This window comes from Mobula hypostoma, chromosome 1 (genome assembly GCF_963921235.1).
Source record: "Mobula hypostoma chromosome 1, sMobHyp1.1, whole genome shotgun sequence".
Lineage (NCBI taxonomy): Eukaryota > Metazoa > Chordata > Chondrichthyes > Myliobatiformes > Myliobatidae > Mobula > Mobula hypostoma.
In genome coordinates this window covers 30,736,446-30,749,336 of record NC_086097.1, presented here as the reverse complement: position 1 = coordinate 30,749,336, position 12,891 = coordinate 30,736,446, and the positions used below count along the sequence as shown (strand labels likewise).

General features: G+C 44.1%; 1 protein-coding gene across 2 annotated transcripts in view; it reads left to right on the top strand.

Annotated features, from left to right (window-relative positions):
* The window catches only part of nudt14 (nudix (nucleoside diphosphate linked moiety X)-type motif 14), a 161,916-nt gene extending 149,524 nt beyond the window's left edge, over window positions 1–12,392 (top strand). For both annotated transcript variants that reach the window (XM_063045447.1, XM_063045458.1), the window contains one exon: window positions 10,415–12,392. In XM_063045447.1, the coding sequence (XP_062901517.1) occupies window positions 10,415–10,676 (262 nt within the window). In that variant the 3' untranslated portion in view covers window positions 10,677–12,392. The remainder of the gene's footprint in view (window positions 1–10,414) is intronic.
* Window positions 12,393–12,891: the final 499 nt, after the last annotated feature.

The following is a 12,891-nucleotide window of genomic DNA, read 5'->3' as shown; positions in this document are numbered from 1 at the left end:
AAGAGAACTAGAATATAAAAGCAAGGATGTAATGCTGAGGCTTTATAAAGCATTGGTCAGACAGCACTTGGAATATTGTGAGCAGTTTTATGACCCTTATCTAAGGAAGGATTAGATTAGATTATGAGAACACTCAGTCCTCTTTTATTATCATTTAGAAATGCATACATGCATTAAGAAATAATACAATGTTTCTCTGGAGTGATATCACAGAAAACAGGACAAACCAAAGACTAACACTGACAGAACCACGTAATTATAACATATAGTTACAGCAGTGCAAAGCAGTACCATAATTTGATGAAGAACAAACCATGGGCCCGGTAAATAAAGTCTCAAAAGTCCCTGAGTCGATCGACTCTCGAGTCCTCGATAGCACCGGCAAAAGGGAGAAACTCCCTGCCATAAAACTCCAGGCACCGTCAACTTGCCGATGCCTTGGAAGCAGCCGACCACAGCCGACACTGAGTCCATCCGTCCGAAAACTTCGAGTTTCCAACCAGCCTCTCCGATACAGCCTCCCGAGCACCATCTTCTGCTGAGCGCCTTCGACCTTGCCCCGGCTGCTGAAACACGCAAAGCCGAGGATTTCGAGGCCTTCTGCTCCAGAGGGTCCGGTTACCACACAGTAGCAGCAGCAGCGAAGCGGGCATTTCAGAAGTTTTCCAGATGTTCCTCCGTGCTCTCACGTCTGTCTCCATCAAATCAGGATTGTGCACGGTCTCCTACTTGACAGATAGCAGACATCATCACCAAAGTGGCCACGTGCGCTGCCGTCGCGCCGCCATCTTCTCCTCCTCCATCTTTGTTCTGTACTGGCATTGGAGAGGGTTCAGGGAAGATTCCCGAGAATGATTGCAGGAATGAAAGGGTTAATGTATGAGGAGCATTTGATGGCTCTGAGCCTATGTTCACTGGAATTTAGAAGAATGAGGGAGAATCTCATTGAAACCTTCTGAATATTGAAAAGCCTAAGCAGAGAGGATGTGGACAGAATGTTTCCTATAATGTTGGGGTGTAGGACCAGAGGGCACAGCGTCAGAATAGAAGGACGCTCCTTTAGATGAGGAGGAATTTCTTCAGCCAGAGCAGGGTTTCTCAACTGGGGCCGCATGAGAGGTCCCTAGGGGGTTCTGTGAGAGATTGTGATCTAAAAAAATAAATATCGTTTTTTGAACTTCATGCAATGTGCAATGCTAATGCTCACAGTGGTGGCCAGTGGCCAGTGACCAAGTGGCCCCGTTAGCAATCTCAGCCCAGTATGGCAGTGCGCTGTAGAACCGTGTTTATTTGGTTGAGTCCATTCTCAGATTTTGATGCGAGATGAGGGAGGGCATTGATAATTGGTGAGCGCTGTATTGCACTGAAGGGAAGACAGTAGGCTGATGAGGAGCATGAAGTGCATTTTCCGAGCATTGAATGGACTCGCCCAACTTGGACTGTGATATCCTGAATTATCTCCACCAACTTCCCCATATGTGCTGCTGACTGACTTAAGGGAGCAAACAAACTATCAATGTGGTAGAAAATTCACCGTCAGTGAAAAGGTTCAGGAAGCAAGTTATTTAGCAGCAGAACTTATTACCCAGAAAAGGAAAAGGCACTCAGTTGGTGAGAACCGAATAATGCTAGCATGCAAAGTTATAGTGGATAAAATGCTAGGACGAGATACAGTACGAGGGATTGGAAAGGTTTCACTGTAAAACAGTATGATAAGTTGACGTATTGTTGACATGTCACATGATACTGAAGAAATTTTGTGTGATAAATTGAAAAACAACAGCTTCTCTATCCAGGTTGATTGGTTTCTGGACAAGTTCTGGACATGTGAAAGAAGAGTATCCTGTCATTCATAGGAAAGCAATCAACATTTTGCTGCAGTTTTCAACTTACATGTGTGAGCAAGCTTTTTCTTGTTTAACAAGCATCAAGTCTGTGGTCCAAATGTGGGCAGATAACAGAGGCTGCTGGGTAGCACAGTTGGCATGGATGAGTTTCATCAAAGGCCCTGTTATTCATGCAGTTTGTCTCTCTGACTGTATTATCTCTCTGTCTCCCCATCCTCTTCTTGCAGTTCCTTCATCATTTCTGTCTGTCCCTTCATCTTTTGTCTTTGTCCCTCTGCCCCTCTCCCTGCCTGTCCCTGATTCCTCACGTTTCTCTCTCTGTCCCTCCCTCTTTTCCTGTCTTTCTAACTGTATTTCATTTCCTCTCTCTAACCCTCCTCTTTCTCTCTCTCTCTCTATCTTTCCCTCTTTTTCTCTCTATCCATCTTTCACTCTTTCAAGGTGACTTGATAGAGGTGTACAAGATGAAAATTCATTTTATTTTTCTATTTCTCCATTTTTCTGTGTATCAGTCCTTCCCCATGCCATCTCTCTCCATTACACTCACTGTCTTTCTGTTTCTTCTCCCTCTCACTTCCTGTCTTTCTCTCCTTCTCTCTATCCTTCCGTCTTTCTCTTTCCCTTTTTCTCTGTCTCTCTTTCTGTGTATCAAACCCGCCGCTCCCCCCCTCACACACACACACACACACACACACACACACACACACACACACAATATCTCTCTCAGTTTTGTGCCCTAATTCTCTCTCTCCTCTCTCCATCTGGGTGTCTTTGGCTCCCTCTCACACTGTTTATTTATTTTTGATTTATGACTTCTTTCCTTTGGAATCGTCCTCCCACCTTGCTCCTGTGCTTTGGTACACTCTGTTCCCCCAGCAGATGGTCAAGATGTAATCTAACCCATTCATTCCTGAGCATACAAGATCTCTTCCTCCTCCGTTCTCGGAACTTTACAGCCTAGCCTGCCCAGACCTGAGCACTACCAGCAGAATCATCTTTACTTCTTTCCTCCACTTTGCAAGCCTGGAGTCCCCCCCGCCCCCAACTCTTATGAGGGCAATGGGAGATGGCAGTGAAGAAGTGAAAAGGCACTTGTTCTTCTGCTTTCACAATATTAGTGGAGCCAGTGACCAGTCCCGGCCGTTATTGAATTGACTTTATTTCTTACATCATTCACATACATGAGGAGTAAAAATCTTTACATTATGCCTCCGTCTAAGTGTGCAATATGCAATCATAGTAATTTATAATAATTTATAATAAATAAAACAGTCAATGTAACATAGAAATACACTCAAATCAGTGTGAGTTAATCAGTCTGAGGCCTGGTGGAAGAAGCTGTCCTGGAACCTGTTGGTCCTGGCTTTTATGATATGGTACCATTTCCCAGATGGTAGCAGCTGGAATAGATTGTGGTTGAGGTGACTCGGATGAAGCATACCCCTCCTCCTTTACTCTTCCCAGAAAGGCTTAGTCTCAGTCAGAAGGATTGTCCCATGTCCAGAGATAGGTTGTGAAACCTCATGCCATCACAAAGGAGACATTACAGTGCCTCTACTTTCTTAAAAGTTTGTGTAGATTCAGCATGTCAACAAAGCATTTAACAAACTCTATTGATGCACAGTGCAAAGTATCCTAACTGGTTGCATCATGGCCTAGTATGGAGACTCTAACGCCAGGAACAGCATAGTCTACAGAAAGTGGTGGATACAGCCCAGTCCATCACAGACAAAGCACATCTACATGGAACACTGCCGTAAGAAGGCAGCATCCATCATCTAGGACGCCCCACCATCCAAGCCATACTCTCTTCTTGCTACTATCATCAGGCAGGAGATACAGAAGCCTTAGGTCCCACACCATCAGGTTCAGGAACAGTTATTACTTAACAACCATCAGGCTCCTGAACTGGCTTAGATAACTTCAGTCACCGCTTCTCTGAACTGATTCCACAGCCTGCAGACTCACATTCAAGGTCTCTTTACAGCTCCTGTTCTCAGTATTATTTTTATCTGAAGTGTGCCTTATTTTGTGCATTGGTTGTTTGTCAGTCTTTGCTTATGTATAGCTTTTTGTAAAATTATATTGTATTCCTTGTTTACCTCTAAATGCCTGCAAGAAAATGAACCTCCGGGTAGTATATGGTGCTTCTATAAATATACTCTGAATTTTGTATTTTGGAGTTTGGTAGCCGTTAAGTAGACACATGAATGTGTTGGGAATGGATGGTACACCGGAGGAGGATATTTGGTGTGGATTAGTACAACACCATGAGCTGAATCGCCTGTCCCGTGCTGTTCTATTCTGTGTTCTATGTATGTCATTCAGAAGAAAGCAAGAATTTTGTAAATGTTTTAAACTGGTAAATTGGTTTACTATTATCACACCTACCAAGGTACAGTGAAAAGCTTACAAATCAAATCATTACAGCAGTGCAGAGAGTAATAACAGAATGCTGAATAATTATTTAGAGAGGGTGCAGAGCATGTCTTACAAGGAAAGACTGAGTGAGCTAGGGCTTTTCTCTTTGGATTGAAGGAGGATGAGAGGTGACTTAGTCGAGGCGTATAACATTGAGAAGCGCAGAGAGAATGGACAGTCAGCACCTTTTATCTAAGGTGGCAATGGCGAATACCAGATGTCATTTGTTTAAGGTGAGTGGAAGAAAGCTTATGGGAGATGTTAGAGGCGGGTTTTTGTACACAATAAGTGCTGGGTGCCTAGAATGCATTGTTGGGGGTGGTGGTAGAAGCAGATACAATAGGGACTTTTAAGAGACTCTTAGATAGACACATGGATGTAAGGAAAATGGAAGGTGATGCGCTGTGTGGGAAGAAGGGTTAGACTGATTGTGGAGTTGGTTTAGTATAGTATACTGGTTTAGTATAGTATACTGGTTGGTTTAGCATACTGGTTTAGTCAGTATATCTTGGGTTGAAGGGCCCATACTGTGCTGCACTGTTCTAAACTGTTCCAATTACAGAGAAACCACAGTTCAGGCAGATGATAAGGTAGATTGTGAGATTGAGAGTCCATTTTATCATACTAGGGGACTGTTCAGTTGTCATCACAGTGGGGTAGAGTCTGTCCTTGAGCCTGGTGCCCTGTGCTTTCAAGCTTTTGCATCTTCTGCCTAATGGATGAGGGGGAGAAGGCAGAATGTCTGGGATGTATGGCGTCTTTAATTAAGGCAGCGAGAAGTGTAGACAGAATCCATGGAAGTGAGGCTGGTTTCCCTGATGGGCTGAGCTGTGTCCACAACTCTCAGCGTTTCCTTACGGTCATGGGCAGAGCAGTTGCCGTACCAAGCTGTGGTGCATCCAGATAGGATGCTTTCTCTGCTGCATAGTGGACATCCCAAATTCCTTTAGCCTCCTGAGGAAGTAGAGGTGTTGGTGAACTCGCTTGTTGTAGTAATGTATGAGTGATATTATATATTCTATTTAGTTTATTAAACCTTTATGATTTCTGCAACTTGTATTCTTAGTAACCTCTGATGGGCCCATGTGTCAAAAATGTGGTAAACAGTGTGATTAAAACTGAATACCACAGTGATTTATCATTCAAAAGGAATAAGTTGTCATATGGCAGGAAGTTAGAGTCATAATTACATGGCACAGAAACAGGCCCTTGCTGACCAAGATGCCCGCTTGAGCAAGTTCCATTTAACTGCTTAGGCCCATATCTCTCTAAGCCAGAGGTTCCCAACCTTTTTATGCCATGGACCTTTACCATTAACCAAGAGGTCCGTGGACTCCAGGTTGGGAACCCCTGATCGAAACCTTTATATCTACATACCTAAATATCAAATAATTTTTGTCAATATACCTACCTCAACCACTTCCTCTAGCAGCTCATTCCATATACTGACCACCATCTGTGTGAAGAAGTTGACCCTCAGGCCCCTATTAAATCTTTCCCTTTGCTTCTCCAGTTCTTAATTTCTAAATTCTGAACTCTGCAGAAAAAACTGAGTGAATTCACCCTAGCTGTACCCCTCAATTTTATACCTCTGTAAGATCACTCCTAGTTTCGTACACTCCAAGCAACAAAGTCCTAGCCTGCCCGGCCTCACTCTCTAGTTCTGACCTTGACTCCCAGCAACAGTTACACAAGAGGTTCTGCAGAGATCCAGAGCAACACCCGCAAAATCCAAACCAACAGAAGGCAACAAAAAACTCATTAAGGAGAAAAGAATGGAATATGAAAGTAAGCTAGCCAACTTAAGGTTCGTCCATTGTCATCGATGAAGACCTCGACACCATTAGTACTTTTTATGAGGTCGAGTTGCTAGCTCGACACTCAACACAGCACAGATGGAAAGCGTGCCTGGGAGCGTCCCGACTGGATTCAACTCGGGAACCTTCGCTCCGGAGTCCAGTGCTGATGTCACTGCGCCACCAGTCAGCTTGATAGTGTTGAGACAAGCACGTGATTTGGATTTAAGTGAGGGAGAGTTGTGCAGCGTCAGCCTCACCCTCCCTTCCTAATTCCCATCTGGATCCAGTGACAAGACAAGAGTCGAGATGGCTGGAGGTGAGACTAGGCACAGTGGATGACCAGGACGTCTTCTGTGTCTTGTTGTGCTCTACATGTTCCATGACGCTTGCAGGGACCACCTTCTTGACCACTGGACCTTCCATTGGTCTCGTCCGCTCAATCCGCCAGAGTCTGTCTTCACATGCTGGGATAGACAACTCCCTTCTCACCGAGGGTTTGAGACCCGTCGGCTACCCTCACCTGGTTTAGCCGGCTTGTCGAAGCCGTTGCCCGGGGTGTGGCCGCTGTTGCGTGCAAACAGCTACAAGGAGTCACAGGTGAGAGCTGAGTACCAGGTGGGGGCCAAAGGTGGACTAACTGCCTTGAAAAGGACACAACATGTTTCCCCACCAGAGAGGTGCTGTCCCTCCCTGACATCCCATACACCCCAATAATATTAAAGAGAATACCAAACGTTTCTTCAGATACATAAAGTGTAAAAGAGAGGCAAGAATGGATATTGGACCACTGGAAAATGATGCTGGCGAGGTCTAATAGAGGTAGTAATGGGGACAAATTGAATAAGTATTTTGCAATAGTCTTCACTAGAATATAAAAGCAAAAATGTAATTTTGAGACTTTATAAAGCACCAGAGAGGCCTCACCTAGAGTATTCTGAACAGTTCTGGGCCCCTTATCTTAGAAAATATGTGCTGACACTAGAGAGGGCTCAAAGGAGGCTCACGAAAATGAATCCAGGATTGAACGGTTTGTCAGATGAAGAGCGTTTGATGACTCTGGACCTGAATTCACTAGAACTCAGAAGAATGAGGGGTGACCTAATTGAAATCTATCAAATGGTGAAAGGGCATGATAGGGTGGATGTGAAGAGGATTTTTCCTATGGCTGGAGAGTCTAGGACCAGAGGACACAGAATAGAGGAGCATCCTTTTAGAATGGAGATGAGGAATTCAGAATTCGGAAATCAGAATTCAGAGTCAGAATTCAGAATCAGAATCAGGTTTGTTACCACCAGCATGTGACGTGAAATTTGTTAACAGCAGTTCAATGCAATACATAATATAGAAGAAAAAAACAAGAAAATAAAATAATAATAATAAATAAGTAAATGAATTACAGTATATGTATATTGAATAGATTAAAAATAGTGCAAAAAACAGAAATAATATATATTAAGAAAGTGAGGTAGTGCCCAAGGGTTCAATGCCCATTTAGACAGAGGGGAAGAAGCTGTTCCTGAATCGCTGAGTGTGTGCCTTCAGGCTTCTGTACCTCCTACCTGATGGTAACAGTGAGAAAAGGGCATGCCCTGGGTGCTGGAGGTCCTTAATAATGGATGCTGCCTTTCTGAGGTACGGCTCTGTGAAGATGTCCTGGGTGCTTTGTAGGCTGGTACCCAAGATGGAGCCGACTAAATTTACAACCCTCTGCAACTTCTTTTGGTCCTGTGCAGTAACCCCCCCACCCTCACACCAGACAGTGATGCAGCTTGCCAGAATGCTCTCCATTGTACAGTTTTTGAGTGTATTTGTTGACAAACCAAATCTCTTCAAACTCCTACTGAAGTATAGCCACTGTCTTGCTTTCTTTATAACTGCAAGAAGGAATTATCTTTAGCCAGAGAATGGTGAATCTGTGGACTTTGTTGCCACAGGCAGCTGTGGAGGCCAAGTCTTTACAAATATTTAAGGCAGAGGTTGATAGATTCTTGATTGGTCAAGGCATGAAAGGATATGGAGAGAAGGCTGGTGATTGGGGCTAAGAGGAATAATGAATCAGCCATGGTGAATGGTGGAGCAGATTCAATGGCCAAATGGCCTAATTCTGCTTCTATATCTTATGGTCTAAAGTCCTGGAGGAACTCAACAGGTCAGGCAGCACCTATTGGAGAGAAATAAACAGTCGCTTTTTTAGACTGAGACCCTTCATTAGGACTGGAAAAGAGGGTCATAGAGGCTAGTAAGAACGTGGGTTCCTTCTTCTTAAGCCCCTTAAATTTTCCACTATCCCTCTGAGTTTTCTCCTCACCCACCCACCCACGTTCTCCTATCACCTATCTCACCTATCACCTGCCAGTTTGTACTTCCCCTTCTGCCCCCCCCACCCCAAGGTTTAAAAGAGACTAGAGAGGTAACTTCTTTACTCAGAAGGTAGTGAATACCTGGAAAGAGCTGCCAAAGGAAGTGGTTGAGACAGGTACTATTACAACATCTGGATAGGTACATGGACGGGAGAGGCTTTGAAGGTTATGGACTGAATGTGGGCAATTAGTCATTGGAAATTGTCCTCTGATTAGGTTAGAATTAACTCGGGTTGTTGGGGAATGCTGGAGCTGTACAACTCAGAGGGCCGGAAGGGCCTATTCAATGCTGTATCACTAAATAAATAAATAACTGGGACATTCAGGGGGGATGCTGTGGTTGGTATGAACCAGTTGGGCCGAAGGGCCTGTTTCTGTGTTATATGAATTTATGACACTATGATTCCTCTGCTCTGCTGTCTGTTAAACATGTTAAGGTTTCTCAATCTCTCTGATATTCAGAATGATTTAAAAACTCTCTGAAATACTATACATTATTCAATTAAAAATAAATGGTATTAATATGCTAAAATTTTAAAAAATCAATAAAAATAAATAAGCTTGCGTTATTGAAAATAGTGAATTTAATGCAATTAATTAAATACATAGAGATACAACTTGCAGATGCTGAAATCCAGAGGAACAGACCATCTGCTGGAGGAACTCAGCAGGTTGAGCAAGGTTTCGATCTGAGAAGTTGACAGTTCTGTTTTTCCCACAGGTGCTGCTTGATCCACTGAGTTGCTCCAGCAGGTTGTTGCTCTAGTTAAAAGGAAGCATTTCTTACAGTTATTCTTTGCAGTCCTACAGACCTCATTCAGTAGGTGGCCCTGAATCCTTCTTCAGACCCGATCTGGTATTCGGTGAAAGAGCAGTTCCCAGTTTAACGATTAGTACTCTTGGCGATCCTGCTCTGGTGCCAGAAGACAGTAGGAAGAATGGCAGATTCAGATTCAGATTTATGGAAACATACAGTGAAATGCATCCTTTGTGACGATGACCAACACAGTCCAAAGATATGCCGCAGGCAGCCTGCAGGGTTACTCCCTGAAGGGGAATAAACAGTCGACTAGGTTTGAATGTCAGATTTGTTCTTCAGCCCTTTACCTCTTCCACTTACCACCTCCCAGTTTTTAACATCACTCCCTCCCCTCTCCCACTACCTACTTTCCCCCTCATCTATCACCTGCCAGCCTGTACTCCATCCTCTCCCCCCAACCTCTTATTCTGGCTTTTCACCCCCTGCTTTCCAGTCCTGATGAAGGGTCTCAGCCTGATGTCGACTGATTATTCCTCTTCATAGAGATTGCCTGACCTGCTGAGTTCCTCCAGCATTTTTCGTGTGTTGCTTGAGATTTTTGGCATCATGCAGAATCTCATTTGTTTGTTTTACTATCTGCTTTCTGTTCCTGCTGTCTTTCTTCATGTCCTTTACTGAATCCCTTCATGTGTGTCTCTCTCCTTTTGCCGTCTGTTTTCTACTCTCTTCATTTTCACTGTCACTGTGTTTCTCACTGCCTACTTTCTGTCTATCTTTCAATCTCTTCACCACCCTTTCTCCATCTTTTTCTGCCCACATCTTTGTCTCTCAGTCTCTCTCTCTCCTTTTCCCCCTCTCCCCCTCCCCCTTCTCCCCTTCTCCCCCTTTCCCCTTCTCCCCCTCTCCTTAGTGTATCATACAATCACTTTATCCCCTTCCCTTTGCCCAAAACATTGACTATTCATTTCCCTCCATAGATGTCCCTTGCCCTGCTGAGGTACTCTAGCATTTAGTGTGTGTGTCCTTTCAATTTTTTTTCTATCTCTTTCTCTCTCCATCTGCTCTTTTCTCTTCTCCCCTTTCCCGCTCTTCTAGCCTCTCACTTTCTCTGACACTCTCTCTCTCACTTCCTCTGTTTGCCCCTCTCCCTGTATCTGTTTTCTTTGAACCCCTTTCCTCCCCCACACTATCTGAAAACACAGGCTAACGTGTGCCTCTGCCCTTTAGGTCGGGTGTTGGGCTGACAGGAGCCAAGCACACCATGTTTTACGTGGAGGTTTCGGATGACATGCATATGGGAACGGACGGTGGGAAGCCCGAGGAGGGAGAGCTGATTGAAGTGGTTCACCTCCCCCGGAAAGACTGGCAGACCTTTGTCCTCGACGAGTGCATCCCAAAAACAGCAGGCGTGAATTTTGCTTTTATGTGGTTTCAGGAAAGGATCGCCTCCCGCCTACAGGCTTCCAAATACCTCTTGTCTTCCTCGTGACGGGACAACAGTTGAGCATCTGTCTCTGGATTGTGGCTGAACCAGCAAAAGTTGGCTTCCATTTGTAACACCATCTCTCAGCTTTAGGGTCTAGTAAAAAAATTAAACGAAGTTCACTTGAAGTTATTCCTCTCTGTTGATGGGCAGGAAAGTAATATTGTTAGTGAGAGATCTTCACTGGGTGAAGTTGATTGGAGGTGGTCATGGGTTTATACAGCCCTTCGGCACAATTGGTCCATGCTGACTAAGATGCCCTATCTAATGAGTCCAATTTGTCTGCATTTGGCCCATATACCTCTATAACTTTCCTCTTCAGGTACCTGACCAACTGACATGTAAACATTGTTACTTTACCTGCCTCAACAACTTGCTGTGGCAGATTCAGATACATGTTCATTTATATACTGTCTGTACATTGAAACACAGTGAGATGTGTTGTTTGCATTAACGACCAGTACAATCTAAGGATGTGGTGACGGCAACTCAGAAGTGTAGCCATGTGTTCTTGCAGCCTGTTCCATATTCAGGCCACCTTTTGGGTGAAAAGGTTGCCCTTCAAGTTCCTATTAAATATTCCCCTCTGACCTTCTACCTATGCCTTCTAGTTCTTGAATCCCAAGTTCTGGGGAAAAGTCCGTGCACATTCCTCTTATCTATGTCCCGCATAGAACAGTCAGCACATTACAGACCCTTCATCCCACAATGTTGTGCTGACTTTTTAACCTACTCTAAGATTAATCTAACCCCTCCCTCCCATATAGCTCTCAAGTTTACTTTCATCCATGTGTCTATCTAAGAGTATCTGAAATGTCTCTAATGTATCTGCCCCTACGACCGCCTCTGGCAGGGTGTTTCACGCACCTACCACTCCCTGTGTAAAAAGCCTATCTCTAACATTGCCCCTATACTTCCCTCCAATTACCTTAAAATGATGCCTCTTGAATTAGCCATTTCCACAGCAGAAAAGAATCTCTGGATTTCCACTTTATCTATGCTTCTTATCATCTTCTATACCTCTATCAAGTCACCTCTCATCCTCCTCTGCTTCAAAGAGAAAAGCCCCAGCTTACTCACCCTATTCTCATAAGATGTACTCTCTAATCCAGGCAACATCCTGGTAAAGCTCCACTGCACTCTTCCTAAATTTTCCACATTTTTCCTATAATGAGGTGACTAGAACTGAATACAACATTCCAAGTGCGGTCTAACCAGGGTTTTATAGAGCTGCAATGTTACTTCGTGGCTCTTGAACTCAATCCCCTTATTAATGAAGGCTAATGCACCAGGCACCTTCTTAACCACACAGTCATATTGCATGGCAACTCTGAGGGATCTGTGGACATAGATCCCAAGATCCCCCTGTTCCTCCACACTGCCAGGAATCTTGCTGTTAACCTTGCATTCAAGTTCAACCTTCAGAAGTGTAGCATTTCACACTTTTCTGGTTTGAGGTCCTTCTGCCATGTCTCAGCCCAGCTCTGCATCCTGTCAATGTCCGATTGTAACCTATGACAACCTTCTATACTATCCACAACACCACTAATGAACAACTGCAGTAGGAACTCAACGGGTCAGGAAGCATCTGTGGATGGAAATGAACAGTTTATGCTTTGGGTTGAGACCCTTCACCTGGACTGAAGAAAAGTTCATGTGGAGGGTCTCGCCCCAAAGCATTGATTGACAATTTCCCACCACAGATGCTGCCTGACCTGCTGAGTTCCTTCAGCAGTTTGTTGCCGCAGATTCTAGCGTCTGCAGTATTTTATGTCTCTTATAGAATCTTTGCCTTCATCTCAAACCCCATTATCTGGGCATAGGTATTCTCCCAACTTGAAGAAGATTGAAACAACAAGATGAATGTGGAAGAGGCCTTGTCGACGGTCACTCTCCATGGAAGGACTGAGTTCGAGCGGTTGCTCTCTTCAATGCTGACCGAGGATGTTTTTGAAATTCTAAGATTTATGTGATTATAGGTATGGATTGTAGTTTATATTGATCTCCTTCATTTTCCTGTGTTTTCTTCCTTGCTGCCGATTGGCAAGTTAGGGGTTTGGGGGTTTGATGTTATCGTTGCTGTTTATTTTTCTTTTCCTTGTAGACGATTTGTTAGTTTTTTTTGTGAGGGAGGTGATTAGGGTTAGGGCCTGTGAGATTTTGTTTCTTTTTCATTTTCATGCGGGGGGGAGGAGTCTGATTTTTTTTTTCTTTTAATGAC